We start from the raw sequence: 25,450 nt of genomic DNA on the forward strand, positions 1-25,450 counted from the left end.
TCCGTTCAGCCCCGGCAGCCACTTCTGTGTTCTCCAGCTCTAAAACTTCGTCATTTCAAGAATGATATAAATGGAACCATACAGCACCTTTTGAGATTGGCTTTATCCACTCAGCATGATGCCCTTAAGATTCTTCCGGGTCGTTGCGGGTATCCATAGTTCATTCATTTTTGTGGCTGAGCAGTATCCCATGGCATGGATACACCACAGTCTTATACTTTTTAAATTTCTAGAACACCCATGAGCTATATTTATATTTTGTGAAGAGATGCTTAGTTTGTTGTATTGTGTTTTAAAGAGAAGCATTTAAAGTAAAAGAATAAATTAACTTTATTTGTATTCCCCCCAGAGGACATCTTTTAAAGAACAAAAACTCAATAAGCAGCTTTTAAAATATTTGTTAGCAAAGTCATCTAACAGAGCATTAAAGAAGATATTGGCTTAAAAAATTTGTGTAGCCCTTTCTATCTCTGTCCATATGAATATATATTTTACATTATTGTCATCACAGTGTATTTTGTATGCTGCTGTTTTGCACTTAAACTTATTTTTCCATGTACCATAATTATTTTAGTAGCTGCGTGCTTATTCCATCAAGTTGACTGACTAATTTTCTTCGCCCCAATGACCACCTCTGGCTCTATCGAGCATCTTCACGCATGTAGCTTTTCCTCCTGTTGCTCCACAGCTGTAAGATAAGGTCTTAGGAGTGCAATTATGGAGTCAAAGGGTAGGACCATTTTTATGGTTCTTTTGATATGTGTTCCCAGACCTTGGCTTGAATCTCAACCCTTCCCTGTAGTTACTAAGCCAGTTACCGAAGCTTTTTAAAGCTTTGGTTGCAACATCAGGAAATGGGAATACTTCACCTGTGTCCAGAATGGTTGTGAGGACAATACACGCAAAGGCCTTTTGTGGTACCCGGCACAGATGATGTATTCCGAACACAGCAGCTGCTGTTATCTTGGTGTGACGATCTCGGTACGACTTTACTGACGTTATTCCGTCCTTCGTGCCAGCAGCCCTCTGGACCCCTTGCGTCCAGCGTTGGGTAAGGAGCTATGGAGAAGCATTGTATGCCCTCAGGCCTTCTCCTTTGGGAAGAGCACCCATGCCTAAGATAGGCACCGCTTCCCGATGTTTGGCTTCCAGTGAGGGAATGTGGATGTGGAAGTTCACGGCAGTGAGACTTGAAGCAGGTGGTGTAACACCAGTCCGAACCGAGTGCTGCAGAACTGCAGAGGAGGGAGTGGTCAACTCTGTCTGATCTAATGGGAAGCGGGGCGTCGTTGGAGAATGTTAGTAGTTGGGAAAGTCAGATCATCCTAGGCAAAGGGAACACCGTGCACAGAGCCCCTAGGCCTGAGTGTAGACAAAATGTTTGGAGAATGGTGAAGGCATCTACTTAGTTGTAGCATAGAACGTTGTGGGACAGCAGCCCACAGAGACAGGTTGGGAGCAGCGTCCCGGGGCCCTCGAGTTGTGTACCTAGGAGTTCAGGCTTTATTCTGCAGGCAGTGCAGAATGGCACACGTTTGGGGATGGATTTTGGTTGCATAACTGACTGTTATCATGCTTGCTTTTTCATGTGTGATCACTGTCATGTTTTTACTCATAAAAGGTGGTAAAAGGGCCAAGGTAAAAATGCCCTGAAAGCACATGGGTTTTTTAAAAATATGTTTTTGATGTTTTAATTGTACTGACAGAAATATTGACTTGTGTCTTTTTGTCCATTACAGGATTCTGCTCTAATACTTGATGTTCCTCTGGGTGTGATCTCAAGAATTGAAAAAATGGGAGGCGCCACAAGTAGAGGAGAGAATTCCTATGGGCTAGATATTACTTGTAAAGTAAGAGATTCAGTACTTTCTTACGGGAAAATAGGCACGTTAGCGTTGAATGATAAGTAAAAAGTGAATGTGGGTTTAAAAGAAAAATCAAAGACCCTTGTTTATCTGAGGCCCTGGTGTGGTTCTCCCTTCATGATCAAGCGTTCCAGAACCTCCTGGGGAAAGAGTTCCTATGAAAGGGACCTGCTGTCGTCCTTAAGTGTGAGAACCCGAGCCAGTCAATTGGTTTGCTTGACTGACTAGGAAGAAAAGTTCATAAATCACATTTCACACTTTTTTGTTTTTGCACAAGTCTGCTCCTGGTGTTCCTTCGTGTGATGTGTTTCCAGCCAGACACCTTCACATCGTAACAGGAAGGACAAATACAGGAGATTTTTCCCTCTGTGAAGAGTCTGTGTTCTTACCTCTCACAGCCCCTCCCACTTTTGCTTAGATGGTGTTCAGAGATGGTGGTCTCCTGTTATGTTTCAGCATGGGGAACAGCAGAGATTTAGTGATAGTAACGTTCAGCCAGTTATAATAGTAATTGTTCATTGAGCATCTCTGTCGGTCCAAACAGGTACTAGGGGCTTTGCATTAAATCCTCAGGGCAGTCCTCTGAGATGGACAGTGGTGTCCCCATTGTATAGATGGGGAGCCTGAGGCTAAGAAGAGTTCGGTAACTTAGCTAAGATTACCCAACAGATGGCAAAGTTGGAATCCAAATCCGGTGAGATAATCATTTTGCAAACGACAGAATAAACCTTCTTGCAAGAAAACTTCCTTCTCAGATATTCTGTATCGGAAGATTACAGTGCCCAGTCCTAGAAAGAGCTAGAAGGGGTTTGGAGGTCATCTGTCCCAGTGGTTCCCACAGCTAAATATGCATGAAGGGAACCTGGGAAGCCCTCTTCGGGTTGACAAAGGTAAAGCTTTGGGTTCTACCCCAAATCACCAGATAATCTCTGAAGGCTGGGTCCCAGAGGCTGGGACTCTTTCAAGTATCTGACCATCAATCTAGTGCAGGGGTCAGCAGACTTTTCCTGCCAAGGGCCAGAAAGCAAATATTTTAGGCTTTGTGGGCCAGCAAGATCTCTGTCATATGTTCTTCTTTGCGTTTTGTTTTTTCTCAACCCTTTTAAAATATAAAAAACAATCTTAGCTTGAAGACCACACCAAGACTGACCTGGGCTGAAACTTGCTGACCCCTGGCCAATCCGAGTCCTTCATTCTGTGGATGGGAAATGAGGCATTTGCTCAACGGGCTTCCTTGCCTATGGGTCCCCGAGGAGCTGATGCAGGAGTCAGAATCCCACCCCAAGTCTCCTTTTCCTGGTCTTGTGCACTGTAATTTCTTAAAGCCCATCTCCTGTGCTTTTGTTTGGATTATGAAGATGATACTTTTTTTGTCTCCAGTTTGTACAAGGTCAAGACTAGTACACTCTATCAGAAAGCAAAGGATTTTGTCACGATGAGACTTGAACTGAAATTCTCCTTCACTCCCCATCTTGGCTTGTTTTTGTTGTTTTTGGTTGAATCCAAGCTCCCTTAATGCCTTATCTATAATCCCAGCTACTGTCTACCCTTTTGGGCCTAGAAATGTGGGGATTTACTTTTAAGGAAGGTTTTGCATTTTGCATAAAAGAACCCATGGGAGGAGAGTGTTATATTACAGCACTCCAGGGAAAAGGAGGTTCTGATGATTTCAAAGTGACTTTCATTCTAAGCAAGTGGAAAAAAATCCTATTTGTTGCCTTATCAATGGGAAAAACTTGTATTTAAATGTTAATCCCCCCAAATTAATAACACAAAGCACACTCTTACCCTTTGACTGTTTACTCTAAGAACAAAGGTCTTGGGAACAGCTGGGCAGGCATAATTCTCAAATGTTGCATATGTATGTTTCTTGGAATTAATGTCAAGCCCAAAGACAATGAATGGCCTAGAACAGTGTTGTAGCACAACCTTTTAACTCAGTTATCTCCCTGGAAACACGGATGTTGAGAGTCGAATTCCGTTTTCTCAGGAACAGACCTGAAGGTGACAGAAAGAGAATCTGCTGCAGTGGGACAGAGACTTGCCTCCTGTCTCCCGTAGGTCCCCTTTCATCTGCAGGCAGTAACCACAGTACAACTGTGCTGCTTCACCGAAACAAGAACGTAGAACCCCTACAAATTTGGCTCCACCAGGTCCATACATGGGGATTTCTGCTTGCCAGTGGCAACTTGCACATGATGGATAGAAGTCCCAGTGGTTGTCATCTAGCAACCGAGGAGAAGGTAGCTCCGAATATATGAATTCTTACCCGCCAGGCCCCATGCCATCCCCTGCTGACAACTCAGAGCTTAAAAAAAAAAAAAAGGCAGAGCCAAACCATCCCACCCGGGCTGTTGCAACAGGGGTGTGTTTACTCATTTGTTATCACGAGGCTTGGCTCAGCGCCCAGTGCCCCAGTTGCTAAACGCCAGGGGTCTGACTGCGAGATTCTTCTACCAAGAGGCTCTTTCCCAGGTGTCCTTCCCTGATGGGTCAGGCTCTAGGAGACCAGGTGCAACTTACGCCTCCGTATATGCTCATATTTCTGTTACAGATTTGGTGATCTGCCACCTGTGAGTCATTTGCCTTTTCCACTGCATTTTTCTTGTTGGCAAGACAAGGTAGTGATTCTTTCTGTCCTTTGATTACATCTGAATCAGATGGCCACACAAAGTCGCTTCAATCACTTGTACTTTGGCACATCGAAAGTAGTGGTTTGAATCACTGATGGACCAGGATAAATATTTATCTAGAAATGGTCTAGTTTCTGGTTGAGTGGTTAAGAGCATGATGTTACAGAGTTATCATCGGAACCAAGGCTGGTCGGAAGAAAATCCTTCGTACGTCTGTGAGCCTTGGGGATACTCAGCTAGCCGGTGCTGTACTCGGGGTTCGTTGCAAATCCCTTGAAAGCACGTCTTCTGATTGAAATGATTTTTTTTCCTTCTACTTGACTAGTGCTTTGCATCATGAGACAACAACTGGTATCCCAGTGTTCTTGGAATATGTCGTGAATCAGTTTTTGGATGTTATTAAGTTACGTGCTTTTAAAAAAGAAAGCATGGAATCCTGGCGCTGGCGAGGCCCAGTAGATGCCATCTGTATGCAGAGAGATCGGTTTTGGGTCATTGATGAGGGGTCTGAGAGCCTGTTGCCTTACACTCCCTTCACTCCCCTTTGCATTTTGGGATGTGTATGGCAAGGCCTTTGCTGCTCCTACATGTTGAAGACTTAGGAAGCTTCAAGAATGCTGTTGAGATAACAAATGAAAAAGCACTTGGAAAAATATGAAGATGGTGACATCCGAGAGGGCAGGGGCTGGATCTGTCTCACTCCTGAGGTGTTGAAAGTGCAATGCAGAAGGTAACAGCCATCACTCAGCCACAGCACCATGAGTGATTTAAGAGACAACCTCAAAAACTGCCAGCTTCGAAAATAAGTTAGAATGTTATATCTTTTGCTGTGTAATACAAATTGATATTTAAGGGAGCTTATTTTATTTGAATTCAGTTTAAAAGAAGGTTTTCCTGCTTCTTAAAGAGATATGTATTGGAAACTATCCTTAAAGTCTGGTTTTGAGCATTAATTCTTAGTTCCTAGAAGCATAGTCACTCCTCCTATGGGGCACCTTAATGTGGTCTTTATAGAAGTCTGTGAAAGTAAAATTGTTTAGTAAAAAATGTATTACATTACTTGTATTAGAGCTTAAAATGCCAGTCATTTCCTAATTTTTAAAAGGGAGACTTTAAAATTAAAAGCATGAGGGGAGAGGGAGAGAGCTTCTGTATTTTAATGACATGTTTGACAATTTTGAAATGATATTTTATGGCAGATACACATTTGAAAAGTCCTAAGAATAAAATACCGTTTTATAATTAAAATACCTCGGAAACCAGTCAGAGTAGACAGACACAGACGTGATGCTCAAGGCAAGGTTTGATTTTTCTATCAAGTGAACTTTAGCTCTGTCTTCTCTTTAACACGAGTTGTCTTGTCTTGACAATCATGACTATGATGGGAATATTTTCAGGTGTTCTTAAACCGGATGTTTCAAAATATTGTACAAAACAAAGGAATTTTCTTAGTAGTCTAGATTTATTGCCCATTCAGGTAAGTCGATCTCCTACCTGAATAGAAGATTTTTTACTAACAAATGTGACTCGATTTGCAGACTGAACTGGCACGTTTCTCCTCTGCCCCCAGGACATGAGAAACCTGAGGTTCGCGCTGAAACAGGAGGGCCACAGCAGAAGAGATATGTTTGAGATCCTCACGAGATATGCCTTCCCCCTGGCCCACAGTCTGGTAAATTCCAGGGTTCTCCTCGGTGGCATCAGAGGGTTTCTGGGTGTCCCCTCCTTCCTCTCTGTGCTGCACTCCCCAGTGTGATGTGTGTACGAGGCTGTTTATTACAGAAGGTTGACCCGTTCCCCGAGGGAGCGGGCCTCTCCTCTGCCAGTCTGTGTGGGGTGGCTCAGCCCAGGTGACTCCTGCCAGCCCCGAGCCTGCCCTCCACCTGGGCCAGCCCTCTTCCAAAGGCAGAAGGTGGCGAGGTGACCACAAGCATGTCAGTGTAGCACTGTGACGTCACATCCCAGAGCTCGTCGCCCCCTACTTGGGAACCAAGAGTGAGCCTAGGTGCCATTGTGCTTCTCAAATGCAGATTCGTGGCTTAGGTGCTGCAGGCCATCACTGGACAGGGGAGGTTTATTTATTTATTTTTAAGGGATGACACTGTAAATGTCATTTGATAGCATTTACTATATATTTGGCAGGACAGACTTATTATGCATTTAATTACTTACAACCTATGACTTAGTCCATAGCAAGTTTTGGGCTGTGTATACCTAGAACTTTTCCTTCCTATTTAGTAGACTGAGTAATCTCACTTTGTTTTACCACGGGACTGAAATAAAGCTTTCCACGTGTCTTGCTCTTCAAACCATCTTTCTTCATATTCTGCCTTGATCTTGCCGCCTTTTTTTCTGTCCTCTTACCCCGTCCTTCTCCTCTGCTTGACTTTGTTTTTTTGTTTTTTTTTGAAATGTAAATTTCAAAAGATTTATTGATTTTATTTTTGATAGTGTTCTTAGCATTTTCCCCAAATTGTTGGCTTTAAAATTTTATTGAAGTATAGTTGGTTCATAGTGCTGTGTTAATTTCTGCCGTACAACGAAGTGACTCAACTATACATATATATATATTCTTTTTCGTATTTTTTTCCATTATGGTTTATCACAGGACTCTCTGCTTGACTTTAAACAAATGTGGAAGCAGACATCTGCTAAGGGGAGAACAGGGGAATAATTCTTTAAAGATAATTCTTTAAATAAACAAATAAATAAACGTATGCCGTTATTTTAAGTATGGAGTAAATATGCCTCCAGCTAGACTGAAGGTGATGAAAGAGATCATTAAATAGAAGAGCTGCTTTGTAATGGAGCTCTTCTTCCTATGCCTGTCTTTTATTTATCTATCTATCTATCTGTTTATTTATTTATTTATTTTGGGGCAATGAGGGCCTGAATTTTTTTCTAGCAAGACAAGGCTTCTCTCTTCCCAAATTTCATCAGCAGTTGTTTCCGTCAAAGGAAATTCATGGTTGATGGAAAGGACAAGTACACAAAGACCGTGGTGGTCTAGAAGGATCTGGAGTACTAGTCATGGGTCATGTGTTGATTGTAGATTCAAATGTGATGCTTCCAGGAAATGCAATGATATCATAGAGTTGAATACATTCTTAGCCTTTTCTCAGTTTTTGATTAAATATGTGATTTAAAAGATATTTCAATATTAAACATTTTAAACTATTAGGATAAAAAGAGTTTAATGGGAACACATCCTCAGAATTACCATGAAAGTGAGAATGTACATCTAATCCACGAAAATTCAATGAGGGAATGGATTATGTCTTGGGTTTTGCATATCTGGCCTTAAATGATCAGAGATTTAAAGATGGTTCACAGATCAGGGTTTGTTTATTTATTTATTTATTTTTGGCTGTGTTGGGTCTTCGTTGCTGTGCGTGGGCTTTCTCTAGTTGCAGCGAGTGGGGACTACTCTTCTTTGCAGTGCACAAGCTTCTCATTGCGGTGGCTTCTCTTGTTGTGGAGCACGGGCTCTAGGCCTGTAGGCTTCAGTAGTTGTGGCTCGCGGGCTCTAGAGCACAGGCTCAGTAGTTGCGGCGCACGGGCTTAGGTACTCCGTGGCATGTGGGATCCTCCCGGACCAGGGCTCGAACCTGTGTCCCCTGCATTGGCAGGCAGATTCTTAACCACTGCGCCACCAACGAAGCCCCACGTAGCAGGTTTCCTCAAACCTCCTTCGAGCTGAGGCCCCAGTCTGTCTCCTACACAGTCTTGCTCCATCAGTCATCCCCTTTCTCTGGTATCTTCTGTCTCCTTGAGAGTTTACTCCCCTAAAAAGAGGTCAAGTGTTGGACCAGCTTTCCTCTAAACTACTGTCCCATCTCTCACTTCAATCCAAACTTCTGGAAAGAATATTCTAGGCTGTCCACATCTCCGGTTCACTCATTCCTCCAGCCCATTCTAGTATCCAGTTTTATCGCAAGTACCTTCTTGGAACTCAGACCTCTTACTGGCCAAATCTAGTGACTCACTTCATTCTTCATTCAGTTTGATCTCCCCCCAGCATTCAATAATTTTGACCACCCTCTTCTTGCAAGTCTTGGTTTCTGTGTTTCTGTACCATCTTGACTGTTCCTTCCCAGTCTCCACTGCCTCTGTCTTTTCCTTAAAGGTAGACATCTTGGTGGTGGTTCCCTGTCAGCCCTCTTCTCATGTTACTCACTTTGACTTGATGATTTCATTTAATCCATAGCTTAAGCTGTCATTGCTGTATGGGTGATTTCTAAATCTAGCCCTGACATTTGGATGATCCTCAGTTGCTCAGATTCGAGAACTTGAAGTCAATTCCCCACCCCAATGAGGCATAAAATTTATTTATTTTATTGAAGTATAGTTGATTTACAATGTTATATTAGTTTCAGGTGTACAACATAGTGATTCAGTATTTTTACAGATTATACTCCATTTAAAGTTATTATTATAAAATATTGGTTATATTCCCTGTGCTGTACATTACAACCTTGTGTCTTATGTACGAAGTCAACTTTCTCATTCCCCTGCCTTACTTCTCCTATAGCCGCATCAGTTCCAAATCCCATAGGTTTTGCTTATTAGTAACTCTCAAATATTTCTTCCCATTTCTACCTGTGCTTCCCAACTCACTTCCCTTCATTCAGTTTCCTTCCCTTCCAACTTATGCTACACAATGCTGTTGTCTTTTTTTTTTTTTTAGGTATGATCATATCACTCTATGTCCCACTCTCCACACACAAAAAATTCTCAGTGACTTCCCATGGCTTATACCCTAGACTCCAACCACACAGGCCCACCCTGTGCTTCTCTGGTATGCATAGAACTTTCTCAACTCAGGGAAACTTTGGTTTTCCTGTCCCCTTTACCTGCGGTCCCCTCATCTCTTTAGAGCCTATCCTCCACCATCTTGCTCAGTCCTAGGTCCTTTCCCATGTCATGTGCGTTCCCTGGTGGGAGTTCATCTTACCTCTCAACCTGTTAGACTTTGCAGGTCCCTCTACTAGAGCACTTATCTCCCTCAGTCTGCCTTATGTCATAATTATGTAGTAATTACCCATCCCCCTCCTATACTGTAAGCTTATCAAGGCAGGGATCAGGCTTTATCTCTCTAACCTCAGCATAATAACTTCTGCATGGCAGTTGTATAATGACGGCTTTTTTATTGAACACAGGTTTAGTAGAAAGTGAAGGAAAAATCCATTCTATGGAAACAGATGGGCTGGATTTCTGGATATTGTGGATCTAGTACCAGAGCATAGGATTCTGGGTTGCTGTCATTGGAGTGGTCCACAGAGGGTTTGATTTCTCAGGTCTATGGTGCTTTGCCTTATTTTTCGTGTCTGTGCTAGGAATCCCTACTTTTTTCTTTAGAAAGTCAGTAAAGTGAAAAACTGGAGAAAAAAATGGGAACTGAATTGCTCATACAAAGTTTTGGAAAATTACATTCTCAAAGTTTTAACCAGTAAAAGTCATCTTAAAAAAAAAAAAACAAAACTAGTCACCAAAACAATACAAGATACAGATAAAAACAGATCAGCTAGTGACATGGCTCTTGGAATATTAGCCCCTGCTATTCCATTCAATGTGTGCAGCTATTTCATCAGTTAGGTTCATTTCAGAGTAGTGTGTTGGGTGGTGTTGGGGAGCCATGAAGGCAGATGAGAAGTCATAGTAGGATGAATGATACCTGCTCCCATTTGGGGATGTGACAGAAGTGATATGACAGATGTGTATGGTTCCGATATAGGGCGGTTGATATTCAGTGCTGTAAGAGAAAGGCCAAGGAAGCCTTCTGGGGAGTCCCAGGGGGAAGGGAACAGGTCCAGCCTAGACTGGAAGAGCTTGCATGGAATCGATAGTATTTGTGTTGGGCCTTGGAAGGGTGGTCATCGTTGCCAGTGGGCAAGGATGGCGGAGGAGGTGGCATTTCAGGCAGAGATAAGACCCTGACCCTCAGCATAAGGGAGAGAAAGCTGGAAGTGTTGAGAGCTTACGAGGGTCGCCAGGGATGTTTGGCTGGAGTGTGGCGGGGAGGAGGAAAGCTGGGCGCGTCTGGTGGACGGCCCTGCCGGAGTCAGGCGCTTGTACCCTGGGAAGTAGCAGAGACTTACTGAAGGTTTTGAAGTAAGTGATGGGACTGAATACAACGTCACGAAGAACAGATAGGAGAGGAGAGCTCATGAAGCTGGGAGGGGAGTCAGAGGGAGGGCCAGGCGAGACGGTGGTGGTGATGCGGGCGGAGACCACACGCTTGGGCGGTAGTTTGATCCCGGAGAACAGGGAGGAGGCTGAATCATCCTTCCTTCTGAGGTCTGCGGCCCGAGTGATGACAGAGCAGGGAAGTGAGAAAAGGATTTCGTTTGGGGAAGCAGGTGGAAGAGGGGGCGAGGAGGGAGGAATGGGGAGTTCTGTTTTGTTTGCAGGGCAGTTGGCATCTTTTGACAGAATTTCCGGCAGCAATCGCGGGCCTGCCCCTCAGAAGAGAGTTCAGAGGTGTAGATCTAGAATCGTGGTTCTCAATCTGTTTGGAGTCATGGATTCCTTTGGTGATACGGTGTAAATTAGGGTGTCTCATCCCCTGAAAGATGTGCTATGTACAAAACTTGACATTCAATTTGAGGGGACTCGCAGCCCCTCGGAAGCTCACCTGTGGGTCCCAGGTGAGGAGCCCTGGGTGTAACAGAGGAGCCAGCAAGGTGAATGAGGATGGTTAGAGAGGTGAGGGGAGAGCCTGCAGGGTGGGGTCTGCAGAGGCCGAAGGCAGACAGAGGCCTGAGAAGGTAGTGATGGGTGTGTGAGGCTGCGGGGACAGAGAGGAGGCTCAGGAAGAGTCCTTTACATTCGATGATTATGAGTTCCTTGGGGGCTGGACGCGCTAGCTGTGAACTGCTTGAAGCTGGGACCTTCTTTCCTCATCTTGTTCCCCAGCGCCGAGTTCAGTGCGTGGCATACACTTACTGAACTTTTTTGAATCACAGAGGATGGTCTGGGTAGAGGGGACCAGAGCCAGTTGGTAGAGGTTTAAAGAGAGAGTAGGTGGTATTTAAAAACAAAAATAGTGGTAGCGGCCAGGTTGAGGGAAGACGTGTTTCCCTGAGAATCCGAAAAAGGTGAATGAAGATTTGTGGGCAAGAGAGAGAAGGGTTCCTTTCCTGAGCGGGATCCTGGGGAAGGCAGAGGGGGATGGGATTAAGGCCAATTTGTAGGGCAGTTTGGGAAAGGAGAAGGGACAATTATTCTTCTGAGACAGGAGGGGAAGAAAAGTTTCCAAACTGCCACTGTGGGGAATGCGAGAGTGTGCCAGAAAGGGATTTCCTGGAAGCGTAATCTAAGCCTGATTGCATTCAACAATACAGAGGGCCCCTGCTTGAAAAATATCACTTTGTTAATATTATTGAAACTGTTAGAGCAGCTGCAGATTATCTCAGTGATTGTTATTGGCATTGGAAGCCAGAAGTAAACTTGCTGTTGCCTCCTGAAATGGTGTCTGGAGGCCAAGAGAGCTGGGTTCTAAATCCAGCCATGGGGTGAGCGGTGTGTGAGTGAGCTTTTTTCTTTCGCACCAGCCCCGGCTCTCTTGCCTCCTTCCCCATTAGTATTTTCACCACTCAGTGTGTTCAGTTGGAGACTTAAACTTTGAACTGAACTTGAATTAAACTTAGCCACACACAGTGGACCCCAAACCATTACCTTGATTGTTTCTATATTATGTCAATCCATTAAGACTTGAAAATTATTTAGATTACATTTTCTATTTCCACCAAAGCATTTATTTTCTTGTTTTATTTTTGCTTTGCTTTTCAAACAGTAGAAATTGTATGCCATTTTCTCAACTGCATTGTAACTCAATACTAAGTAAATGCTACATTTTTATGATAAGAAATGTGGCAATGCCTCTGATATGATGGTAATTTTTTTTTAAAAGCAGGAACAAAAATTGTGTACATATGAACAGAGCCTGATAGCGCTACAGAAAAACAAAGAGTTTAATTGTTGGAGTGGTATGTTCAATGCCAAAGTTCCTCTTTCATTGATTTCCTTTACTGTTTTTGCTCAGTCTTTACTCAGATGGGATAGTCAGAGATAATTCAAATTTTAGATGGGAGTTTTTTTTTAAACTCTGAATCCCATTGTATTATTGAGTCGTGAAATCAGTTGACTAGGTTGTAACCAGCATTTTTTAATGAAATAGAAAACATTAAGAGCATAACACATAATATAGATAAGTATGGTTTCATGAAAGATTTCTTTCGGTTATCCGTGTGTGTGTGTGTGTATGTGTGTGTATGTGTATGTGTGTGTCTGGGTCATGGTGTAAAGTGTATGGCTTTCTGTTAATCATAGTCTAGAAAGTTTGATGAACAGTCTTTTAGATAATGGTAGAATATGTAGAATAAAATGCATTTTAAGTTAATTTAGGCACCAATACAGTCACTTAAATCTATCTTTACAGCTATAGGCCTGCGTGGATTTTCTTGACTTTTGTTTAAGTGAAGGGCTTGAGTGTATGACTAAACTCATGGCCTGTAGACTCACATAAGGGAAACGTAGCGCTTGAAGAAACGGAGCCGGAGACCTGGCTGCCAGGCTCCCGGCGGCCCAGACCCTGCTCGGCGACTTTGAAAATCATGTAATATTTCTGTGCTTCAGCATTCTCATTTGTAATGGGGATAATAACACTCTCTGCTTCACAGGGGTTTTGTGAGGATTAAACGGAAAGTGCTCACAAAAGTGCGTGGCACGCGGTAAGTGCCCAATAAATGTCAGCGCTTCTGTTCTTAGCGCCCCATTTTTCCCAGCAGGTGCAGAGAGTAAGGATGATTACCACAACCCAGTCTTCCCAAGAATGTGAGTAAAGTAATTGTGATCATATGTGGGACACTTTGAGCCCTTTAAAAGAAAGATGCTCTACAGATAATGGTCCGTATTCTTATTAACAAACCATTGCCTGTACGTTGCTAAAGGATTAGTCGAAAGTCTTCAGTTTCAGAGCATTAAACCCAGAAAGCATCTTAAGTAGAAATGGGAAATACGGGCAGCGATGCTATGTAACACACAGAATTCTTCAGGAATTGTTTTCCCTTTCTTTTCTTTCCACCGGTGACTCTGCATGTGGGGTAACGTAGCTCTCTCGGGATTCAGCTCTTCCGCATTGCAGTGTTTCCTACTTTTTGTTATTCTGTGAGCTAATCGGCAGTCATAGAGTTTCAAAGTTTTCTGGTATTTGTTTGTTTTGATAAATTTGACCATCTTATGGGCGGAGGAGATGGACACAGGAGAGAAGACCCGCTGGCTCTAATCTCGAGAGAAGCCACAGGCTCGCAAGGCCTTTCTGTGGCGACCGGCGAGCAGGGCCCTTCCCTTCTTCCCGGGCTTCACTGAACCCCGTCACGCCCTGCCGTGTGGCATAAGCAGTGCCGTTTCCCCTTGTGCCCTCTCTGGCTCTACTCCCATGGCGCTTGCCTACGGAAGTAATTCCATAAAGGTTACTACACTGGGCTATGGGGCTGTGCATCTTTTCTGACCATTTGAATGAGGCGTATAAATGACCCTACGAAGAGAAAATGAACAGCATAGGGTACTTTTTCCTGTGCCTTCGGTTTTCAGTTCAGAAGGCGGGGACATTTTTATAAATTGCTTTGAGATTGTAAACCAGACTGAAATGGAGCAGACTCTTACCTTCTAGGCCGATTACAGAATTAATAGCTAAAAGCAAAAAGCTCATTTTCAGCTGGGAATTGAACGAGAAGCCACACTTCTCTGCCTGGATGCGGCCTGAGACTGAAGTGTGGCTTCGTTCTCCGTTTCCTTTTTTTTCTAGAATAAACGGTAAACTTGGCTAATTGAGGGTCTCATCATGCTTTTAAATCTCCTCCCTTCGTGCCTCCTCCAAGACTTGGCCCTCGGTTCTTTTTGTGTGGCTCTCTCTCCGCTGCCCTCTCCCCCCGGCCTCGGGACGTGCCGACCGTCCTCCCCGCACCCATCTCCAGGGACCGTGGTCCCAGCTGGACCACCCCTCGCGCTGCCTTCCATGCCCACAAGCACAGCGCTCACGGCCCGCCCGCACGTCCTACCTTATTGCCCCACTGCCCGCCCTGCTACTTGGGAGGACTTGGCCTCTTCCACTGCACCAGCATTCAGAGGTTTTAAAAAAATATTGAGTAGCTGCAAGAGACTGTTTATAAAATGCCCATCAAATGCCCAGAGTCAGGATCTTCAGAGCAGCCCTTTGTCTCGGGGCTGCTATGTCTTCTACTTCCTTTACCCCGTCTCTCTTCAGCCGGGCCTGGCCTGCTGCCGTCTTATCTGCTGGCTCACGGGGCCCAGTTTCTTGGGCTATTTTGTGATGATTTTGCCTGTGGACTCATTCCTTGGACCTTTATCTATGTATGGGAAGACTCCGAGGCTGGGATTGAAGGCAGTTTTACGTTTTCTTCTGCCAGGCATTTGGGGGGCACTCCCAACCTGGGACAGTCACAGATTAACTTCTCTGCTTGATGTTTTTCGGACCATCCAAGCTTTATGAGTTTTGGCTGCCTCGTGCTGCAGGCTCCGTTACTCAGCACGGATCGTCTAGACAGGTAAGTTCCCTCGGAGTCTCAGGTGCTTGTTTCCTGTTCGTCCTCACCCTGAGGGCGCAGTGTTATTGAAGGAAGTTTCCAGTTTGACACCCATCTTGGCATCTTGGGGCAGGCCCGGGGTGTTACGTCCTCTCTCCTAGAGCCCAAGAGGCCAGGAAAACCGGTCCTGCCCTGGGGGGAAAGCCGGCGTGCTCCTCTTGCTCTCTGTTCTGTTCGCAGTTTGGCTTGGGCTTCTGAGTATTTCTTCTTCCCTAGTTGACTCATAAATGCATTTTTAAAAAGGGTTTCTGTTTTATCCAGCGGTTTTAGATGTTGTCGGCAGAAGTCTCAATTAGAGGAACTAGACCATCATCCTGCCGGCCACCTACCTGTCCTGTTGCTTCTGAGGTCTTGATCTCCTGGGCTTCCTTTTCTTTTCTAGTTCCTCGGCTTCCTTCTGTCATCTAAATATGGGTTTTCTAGAGAAGTCCATCCTTCCCCTCCTCCTTGCTCCGTGCCATCCCCTCAGCTGTATTTCTCTCACTTTGACCAGCATTGCCTTCTTAGCTTCATGTTTCCCATTAGCTGCTCCATAACTTCAACTGATGCCTAAACCTTTGTTTAAAATTAATCTCTCATCTTTCCCTCAAGCCTCCTTTGAGCTCCCAGTTTCTCTAGTGCTGTCACTGCTTTCTCCACCTCTTCCTCCTCCTCCAAAATCAAGGTCGTTGTGAGATTTCCCTTTTCCATAACATTTACTGAATCCAGGGGATTCTTCCTCCCCAGCCCAACTTAGTTCAGGTTTCCATCTCTTCTTTTCTAAACTGTGGGGATGGTGCTTTTGCTGGTTTTCCTACTTCTGTTCTGTTTCCGATCCAAGCCACTTCTACACGTGCCTCCTGTCAGGTCGCTGTCCCTGGGATGCAGCTCAGCTTATCTCATCCCTTCGCCTCCGAAACTTCAGCCATTCCTCCCTCCCTGTCAGTGTAAACGCAGACCTCTGTCTCCTCCACTGTGGGGCTGCATCTCTCCATGGTCTCCTGGTTTTCTACCTGTCTGTGCTCTGGCTGCCAGACCGAGGTGTTTGCTGATGGCCACGTGTTTTCTGAGTTTGGCTCCCATTTGTGACTTTTTTGCCATCGTCGTCGTTACCCTGTCCAAAGTTGTCTTACCCTTCCAGGGGAGCTCACATGCCATCACCACTCCTCCAGGCCCATCTGTCCAGAAGTAACCCTGGCATCCCCTGGCGCCCCATGGCACTTTATCTGTACCTCTCATGGCACTTACCGTTCTCCTCTTTACGTGAGCAGTAGTTGCGCTCTCCTCATCTCTTTCCTTCGGAGAATTTCTAACTCCTTAAAGACAGTGGTGGTGTCCTATCTTTTTCTCTACTTAATACCTTGTTCGTAAGTGGGCCCTCAGTAAATGTTTGTTAAGTGAATCTACTAATGGCAGTAGAGTGAATGAATAGGAGCTAGCAGCAACCAAGTGACCAATAAGAATATTCTGCTGTTTAGAAACTAGGGCATTTATGCAGCAAGCATTTATTGGGTTGGCCAAAAAGTTCATCCGGTTTTCTCCAAAAAGCCTTTCCATCTTACGGAAAAAGCTGGACGAACTTTTTGGCCAACCCAATACTTTAAACTTTTCAAAAATGGCTAATGTATGCCCGTGATTGAAAAGTCAGGAAGGGTAAAAGGACTGAATGTTTGTGTCCCCCCCAAAATCATGTGCTGAAGCTCTAACCCTCAGTGCGATGGTATTTGGAGGTGGGGCCTTTGGGAGGTGATTAGCTTTAGATGTGGTCATGGGGGTGGAGCCCCACGATGGGATTAGTGCCCTTAAAAGAAGAGGAAGGCACCAGAACTCGCACTCTCCACCACGTGAGGTACAGCACGAAGGCCGTCTAGGAAGCGGATCTCACCAGAACCAGACCATGCTGGCTCCTTGACCTCAGACTTCTCAGCCTCCAGAACTGTGAGAAATAGTTTATTGTTCTAAGCCACACAGTCTGTGGTATCTTGTTATATTGTAGTAGGCCCAACAGTAAAAATAACTCCCTCCCAGCACCCTTCAGCCATGCCATTCCCCTCCTCACAGGCAACTAGTGATATTTAGGCATATGCAGGCAAGTTGTTATTTATATTCCTTCCTCCTTGGACCCTAATGGAGCATGCTACATATGCTCTTCCATACCTTGCTTTTTAAATTTACCAACACATATTGCCTACCAAATGGGCTTCTTCACTCTGTGAATGACTGCACAATATTCTGTTGACTGTATCATACTTTATTTAATCCTCTGTTGATGGATATTGACATCATTTCCAATCATTTGCTATTACACAGACTACTGCAATGGATAACCTAGCATAAACATCATTTTGTACGTGTTCATGTATGTTGTACGATAAATTCTTAGAAGTGGAATTACTGATATTGCCAAGTTCCCCTTTACGGAAGAGGTACTGGCTTTCACTCCCACATGCAGTGTGTCAGAGTGCCTGTTTCCAGACATCCTCTCCAACTGTCTTAGTTTCCTATAGCTGCTGTAACAAATTATCACAAACGTAGTGACTTCTAAAAACATGAGTCTGTCATCTTACAGTTCTGGAGTTCAGAAATCCAAAATGGGTCTCACGGGCTAAAATCAGGGTCTCAGCGTGGCTGTGTTCCTTCTGGAGGCTCTTGATTTTAGCCCATGAGACCCATTTTTCAGCTTTTAGAAGCCACCGCGTTCCTTGGCTCATGGCCTCTCCCTCCGTCTTCAGAGCCTATCTTAAAGTCAGCCGATTAGAAATCTTAATTCCACCTGCAACCTAATTCCTCTTTGCTGTGTAGGATAACATAACACAGGTCCCAGGGATTAGGACATGGACATCTTTGGGGGACCGTTATTCTGCCTACCACACCAATCCAGTATACCTTCTAATTTTTTGATCTTTGCTAATCTAATAGGTGAAAATGTAGATTCCTAGTTTTATTTTGTATTTATCCTATTTGAGTGAAATTGGTTATCTTTTGGTTTGAGCTATTTGTATTTCTGTTTCTTCATTCTCTTTGTCTTCTGCCCATTTTCTTTTGGGATTTTGGTCTTTTTTGTTGTTGTTAGTTGTAGGAACTCTTTATGAGTTGTAAATATTTTTCCCATTTATCTTTTGACTTTTCTTATGGTGGCTTTTGCTGTGGAGAATTTTAAAAATACTTATTTGGTAGAATTTATTGATTTTGTGTGTGTGTGTTTGTGCGTGCATGTGTGTGTGTGACAGAGAGATGGGGGTCCCTAAGCCCACTCCCAAGTTCAGATTCCTTAGGAGAATTCACAGGACTCAACATATAGTCATACTCACAAGTATGATTTAATACAGCAAAGGGATACAGAGCAAAAGCAGCAAAAGGAAAAGGTGCATGGGGCGATGTCGGGGGGAAACCAGGACACACTTAAATCCTATAGTAGCAAGTTGTGACAACCCATGGGAAATGTTACCAACCAGGGGGCTGGTCACGTGGACACCCTCTGCCTAGCACATACCAAACTTCCAGAGTCCCAGAAGGAAGGCAGGGGTTCGACTTAAAGCACGTTGTTGGTATAAACATTTTAGGTGCCGTAAACTTAAACTCTTATCAGTTAAGGAGTGGTGGGCACCCTCCCAAAATCCAGGTTCCCCGATGCCAGCCAGGGGCCAACCATGCCACAGGCCTCTGTAAGGACAGCAGTCTCAGACCTGCTAGGTTAACTCTTTTCTGCACACTTCTCTTTTATAGCTTCTGGGTTTTACATCCCAGGTAGGAAGGTCTTCCCCACTCAGAGTTATAAAAGAATTATCCCATGTTCCTCTAATACTTTAATTTCCTTTTAAACATGTAAATGTTTGAGCAGTTTGGAGTTTATCTGGGGCTGCCTTGTAAGATAAGGATCCAACTCTTTCTCCCCCTTTTATTGCAACATCATTTGAAGACCAATCCACTGGTTTGAAATACCACCTTTACCACACACCAAATTCCTCTCTGTATTTGGTTTTATTTCTGAATGTTTCATTTCACGCATCAATCACTCTTCATGCACCAGTAACAGTCTTGTGACTATCAAGGCTTTGTAAGATGTAATGTCTGGTAGGGCAAGCCCCTTTTTGTTCCTTCTCTTTTTCATTCCTTTCATCCCTAGTCTTGGTCAGCAGACATTTAGACGATGCCTACATTACAGCCGCGCGCTGGGGCTGGAGCTGATACCACTCCCTGTCCCCAGGGAGCACAGTTTTCCTGGGTGATGTGGACGAACAAATGCATACGATACAGATACAGATACACAGGGTGTCAGGAGAGGGGAAAGTCAGGGGGTTGGTGTCGAGGAGGGCTTCCTAGAGGGGGCCAATCCTGAAAGATGAGCGTGCTGGGACAGTATGTGCAGGTGTCCAGGGGCTGGACACAGGCTGACCCCACATGCGGATTAGAGTCCGGGAGTTGGTCTCCGTGTGAGGGTGGCAGGGAGAGATGGCACTGGAGGGGAAGGCGGGGCCAAAGCTTGCAGAGCCTAATGTGCCCCACCAAGAAGCTTCGTTTTTTATTTGAAGGTGAGGGGAGCCGTTAAAGGGGTTTAGGCAGGAAAGTGACATGATTAGATTTCTGTTTCAAAAAGATTCCTTTGTTGATTGACTGGTTATAGTTGTGAGGGGGGATGGGATGATAAAGAGGGAAGAACCCAGCCTGGATAAACAGGTCGATGGTGGGACCAGTGGTCAAGATGGGGAACATAGGAGGGGAGTGAGGCAGAGAGGGCAAGTTCCATTTTGGCTATGCTGAGTTGCAGGTGTCTGTGGGACAACCAGGTATGGGTATCTGGGGGGCCGGTGGCTACGAAGACCTGGAGTTCTGGCCTGGGGAGAGGTTTATTTGGTAGACTGGCTGTGATCATTGGCATTTTCATCAATGCGACCAAAATTGCCGGGAGAGAGAATTACAGTGAGAATCGGGGTGCAGTGGATGAACCCTGAGAAATGTCAGCCTTAAATGATTATGATTGTGGCCAAGTAGTAAAGAATGTCCTTTTTCTAAAATGCTTTCACATGACATTTCAAATGTCCTTTTGTAGTCCTTTCCTGAAAAAATGAATATGTACATTTATATATGAAGGTAAGGGTGACTCAAGAATATTAAAGCCATTTTCTCCAGGGAAAGTGGTAGAAATAGGACTAGGAGAATTCTTTATGCAAACAAAAATAGCAATGGTAATTCATGTGCAAGTTGCTTTTTGACCTATGAGACTTTTGTCAGATTTTTGGATGAAATTACTTTTGATGCAGTTGTATGAATTAACTATGTCAAGTCGTGTGAAAAGAGGCTGAAATCCCTATCTAGCGTGAAGCTGTTACTTAGAATTATAAACTCTGCCAAGTTTCAGCACCTCCTATGGTTCTTCCTTAAAATTTTAGACTTTTTCTCCTAACCTGAATGAAAGAGTTATTTTTCTTAGAGGAAGGGGTCTTGTTTCTTAAGTGTAATCTAAAAGATGAAAATGAGATAATTTTACATTGCTGCTTCCTTCAGTGGTAGATGGAAGCTTTGAAAAAGGCGAATGTCTTCAATTTCAGGAATCAAATTAGAAAAAAATGCTCACTTAGATTCCTGTTCAAACATTCCAAAATTCTATCAGAAAAGAGTTAGTGACCAGTTTCCTGCATTTTTAAGGCTAGGTCTTCAGAGATGTAGTAAATCGTGTCCACTGATGACCATGCCTGTGTGTGGTGGCAGCATCATTTGAAAGCACTATTGCATCTACATAGCTTATCAATTTATTTTCCTCAATACTGTGAAAATTGTCTTCTTCTATAACTGTCTCCCTATTGAATGATCTTTAATTTCTATAAATCTGACTCTCAAACATCCATTTCTGAGACACGACACTTTTGACAAGCCTTTGGGAGAAGAGGCTGTCCACGAGGGGCCGTCGTGAGATCAGGGAATCCTAATTCAGTGACAGACAGTTCTCCCTCCTCAAAGAAGGAAACTCATGAATCACTCATTATTTATAGATTCTACTCAGTAAGAATAAATCCAATCTAGATGTTTAAAGCAAGTCAGTGCATCTTTATATAAGTGCCATTTAAAAATAAGGGCTAATTAAGTGAAAGCTAAAATTTGCTGTCATTTCAGATGTTTGCTCCCACAAGACATAACAGTGATAAATGTAGCTAAGTTAAAAAGACAAGTTACATTCTCTTTGTCAGAGCTGTTTTTATCCCTAGTGTGAAATTGGAGATTTTCATCTCAACTTTGTCCTTTAACATTTTTCAAATGTTACATTGTGCTATTTTTAATCCTGGAAAAAATGCACACGATTGCTTTTTTTTTTTTTTTTTTCCTCTCAAGTCTCCATGCACTCCATGCATGGTATCTCTTGACTAGTAGGAATCTGAATTGGTGAAATGCCCAAATATTCATACAGAGCCAAATAAAGGAAGACCTGCTCACTTGAAGCCAGGGGTGAGCGCTTGAGTGTGTCTGTTTCCTGATGTCGGTTTCCCAGCTTTGATGCTGGGCTCCGGTTATGCAGGATGCTCACATTGGGGAGGCTGGGTGAAGGGTGCATGGGCCTTCCCTGTACCTTACTCTGCAACTTCTCGTATATCTATAATTATTGCAAAATCACTTTAAAAAAGTAAAGCAGCCCCCCAAAGCTTGGCCACACAGAACCCTCAGGCAAGATTCCCACGTGTTCTGGAGTATTCCATGGCCCTTGAGGATCAGGGCATCACCCCCTGGAGGTTCTGGTTCAGCGGGGGGAGCTGGGGCACAGGCAGTGCCTGGCACGTTGGGGAAGTGCCCCCCACCCCAGGGTCCCGAGGCAGAGGCGAGGCAGGGCCCAGGCCCCCGGAGAAAGCCAGGAGGGCTTCTGGAAGTGCCCGCTGAACGCTGACCTTCGGCAAACCATCCTCTGCCCCGAGGCTTTGCTGAGCTGGGACTGAATCCTTCTCGGGTTCTGCACAGGCCGTGAAGCAAAATGGGTGCGGGGACGGGGTCACCGAGGGCACGTCATCGCCCACTTGGCGAACCTGACTCCCTGCGTGCCCTCAGGAGGGAGAGTCTCTAGAAGCAGTTCCCTCTGTGGGACTTGTGTCTCCCAACCAGGGTCCCAACGGACCCAGGGGTGTCGTTAGGAACAACTGGAAAACATCAACCCGCGGATCAAGTTCTAAAAGACTCAAAGCCTTAAAAACTGCGAGTCTATAAGAAAATAAAGGACAGCCAAAAACCTCAAGACACGTAACCCGCTAACTTTAGGTTTTAACAATTTCCAGGCAAGAGCTGTAATTAGCCTTGTAACAAGTAACCACTTGTAGGGAATTTTGTACTTTTTAATAATGAGGTACAGATGAATGGGTTCTGTTGTCCTTGCTTTAATGCTTAGTAGTTTTAATTTTTTTGTAATAATCCACCTTTATGTTAGTCTATTGAGAGCTTGTGTTTTAAAAGTCTTGCTTTGTTCTCTTATCTGAATCTTTAAGGGAAATAAGGTAAAAATTGAAATATCTGGGAAGTAAGTCCTGTACATTCAACTTTAGAAACTGTCAGTGTTGGTTCTGGTAGAACGCTTGCTTCAGTAGAGCCAAGGAGTTAATGACAACTTAGTGTTTACATTATGTTTTCCTTTAAAAACTAACAAGTAATGCTTTTTTAAAAAAATGTTTTCTTGTAACTGTAAGCTGATTTATTTGGATGATTAAAATATTGGTTTGAGCACCTGGCCTTTTCCACCTTAAGCTCCAGTTCAGTGTTAGATGTGTTGGTATGTATTTCATGGCAAGAAATATCTGGCTGTTATTTGATTCATAAACTTGCCTGAAATATTTGAGGTCCAAGTCTGGCTCTTAGCATCAAGAGTCTCCTGGAAGCTCTGTCCGTCATAGAGTTCCCATAGGCGCGTTTCCGGGGTAAAGGATGCCAGTCATGCACTCGTCCTATATATCTGGACATCACTCAGTGTCACTGCAGACTGATTTCATGAGAAAGGCCACCTGGTAGGTCGCTACCTTGAGGACACTATCATTCCCATATTAATGACAATTCTTTTATATGACTTGTTTTCAGACATTAAAGAAATCATGGGGATAATTTTGGTTTGGGCTATAGAACTTTATCTTCTGATGATAACAGTTTTGTATACTTAGATTACACTTACTGGTAATTTTAATGTAAGACGCAAGAGGATAGATATTTGAAGCAAAGAAGGAGTTGCTTTATTAGTGATTGAGAAATAGAAAGTTACATTGAAAATGCTGCTGGCAAGTCAGAGGACACTCTGGGCATTAATACACTTGATGGTTTTTCTGGAGAGAAAGCTTTATCTGGCCTCTGAGTGAACAATTTTATTCTTTCTTCTTAAAAGGCCACCATGTTTGCTTGAGTTTCATGGGAAAGATGCAAATAGCTAAAAACCGAAAAATGAACAAAACTCACGTTGAGATCAGGAACTTATTTCAAGAAAGCAGATTCTAGGTTTTCTTCTAAAGTGAGTGACAGTACAGCCTTACGTCATCTACAAGTATGTCACCAGCACAAGGTTCAGCAGTATTGAGTATTTCCCCGGGCCAGGTACTGACCAGGGCAGTATCCTGTGCTCAGATGTCACCAGGAGGGTGCTTGGACATGTTCTGTAGATTCCGTGCTCTTTGCACCAGCAGTCCCTCTGTCTCTGAGTTGAACTTCAGTTAACAGAAATCACTTGTTTTCCCCGGGAGTACTGAATAATTAAGTATTCCTGTGGATTCACTGTCAGCCTAAAGCCTCAATTGCATAGCTAGGTCAACGTCATTGCTAATGTGCGGTCACAGAATACACAGCACTTGTATTCAGCACTTGGGCCTAGTGCTGCCAGAGTTGAGACCTGCTGAGGGTGCCACATGCTTTGGAAAGTTCAAGAAGACAGTCCGGAGAGCACAATCTTGATCAGTTTTCACCTTAAACCTCTTTGCCACTTAAGTACAGAAAACCGTTGCCGCTAACTGATGCTTTACCAGAAATTCTCTGTAACGTTGGGGTCGGGGGGACACTAGCATTGGAGGCCACAGGCTGATAACAGGAAAATGGGTGGAAGGAAGATACTTAGAGGAAAAGTGCCTCCAGAGAAAGCGCTTGAGCAGGGGCTGTATAAGGCTTCCCGTCCCCATTCGGTCAACAAATATGTATTCCATCTACACGGGCCAGACACCGTTCCGGTTACTGCGGATCCAGGGTGGGAAAAAAAGCAAGTGTCTGCCTTCATGGAGCCCATGGTCTAGGAGGGAGGACGGTAGGGGTCCAACAGTAACAAATAAGTAAATATAGGTCAAATGGTCAGAAGTGATGGAAATGAGAAGGAGAACGGGTGGTCCTGTTGTGGGGGAACATGTGTCAGAGAAAGGCTCACTGATTAAGGTTACATTTGAGCAGAGATGTGAAAGAAGTAAGGGAGGAAACCATGAGGGCAAAGGATTCCAGGCAAGTGGAACAGCAGGTGCAAAGGCCCTGAGATTGGTGCGCGCTTGTTGCTTTCCGGGAGCGGCACTGAAAGCCAGCGTGGCTGGAGTGGATTGAGCAAGAGGACGAGCAGAGACGTGGTGGGGGACGTGGCCAGGTGGCAAGTACTTCCACTTTTACCCGAAGTGAGATGGAAAGCCACAGGAGGATTTGGGGCAAGGGAAGGATTTGACCTGACCTAGGTTGTGACACAATTACTCTGACTTTAGAGGTAAAGATGAAAGCAGAGGACCAGTTAGGAGGTGTTATTATAATCCAAGTGGAGGTGGCAGAGCCTTACACCAGGGTGGTAGCAGTGAGGTGACGAGGGTAATGCCAAGGTTTTGGGTTCAGTCAGTGTGGAGGATGGCGCTGTCATCTACTGAAATGGGGAGACTGGGAGGGGCCGGCTGCAGTGGCCAAGTCTGCAGATCACAGTGGGGCTGGAGGGCGATAGATGTTTAGGAGTCGCCAGGGCATGGATGGTATTCAAAGCCATGAAATTCATCAGTATCATCTTGAGAGTGAGCATAGAGGAGAGGTGAGAGGCCTGAGGCCTGTTGTTTCAGAGATCAGGGCATTGATTCCGAATTCACAGAGGACAGTTAATTAAGAATTTTCTTAACGTTCTGTCACTTTCTTAATAGATTAACACACCACTGGTCCCTTTTGAGACAGTTGCACTATTTAATAATCATTGCTGAATTTTCTTTTTCTTTTATATTTTAGTGTCCTTTACCCGTCGATTGCTAATACTGCTTAAAACTGATAGGCATTTTTGGGTCTGGAAATCTGAGTTCTGTGCAACAGCATTAAAAAAAAACACCAAAAGAGATGTTCGTAGCCATAGAAAATTGCGGTCTCAAAAATATACAATTGTTAATCAAGATAGAAGGTAGTGTAAGTCTAGTCT

General features: G+C 44.2%; 1 protein-coding gene across 5 annotated transcripts in view; it reads left to right on the forward strand.

Annotated features, from left to right (window-relative positions):
• The window catches only part of MTM1 (myotubularin 1), a 104,329-nt gene that overhangs the window by 41,527 nt on the left and 37,352 nt on the right, over positions 1 to 25,450 (forward strand). For 4 of the 5 annotated variants that reach the window (XM_036840095.1, XM_036840096.1, XM_036840094.1 and 1 more), the window contains 2 exons: positions 1,740 to 1,850; positions 6,069 to 6,170. In XM_036840095.1, the coding sequence (XP_036695990.1) occupies positions 1,740 to 1,850; positions 6,069 to 6,170 (213 nt within the window). Of the gene's footprint in view, positions 1 to 1,739; positions 1,851 to 6,068; positions 6,171 to 14,950; positions 15,067 to 25,450 lie in introns of those variants that run through there. The other variant, XM_036840097.1, reaches the window with a different exon arrangement.

Source organism: Balaenoptera musculus, chromosome X (genome assembly GCF_009873245.2).
Source record: "Balaenoptera musculus isolate JJ_BM4_2016_0621 chromosome X, mBalMus1.pri.v3, whole genome shotgun sequence".
Classification (NCBI taxonomy): Eukaryota; Metazoa; Chordata; class Mammalia; order Artiodactyla; family Balaenopteridae; genus Balaenoptera; species Balaenoptera musculus.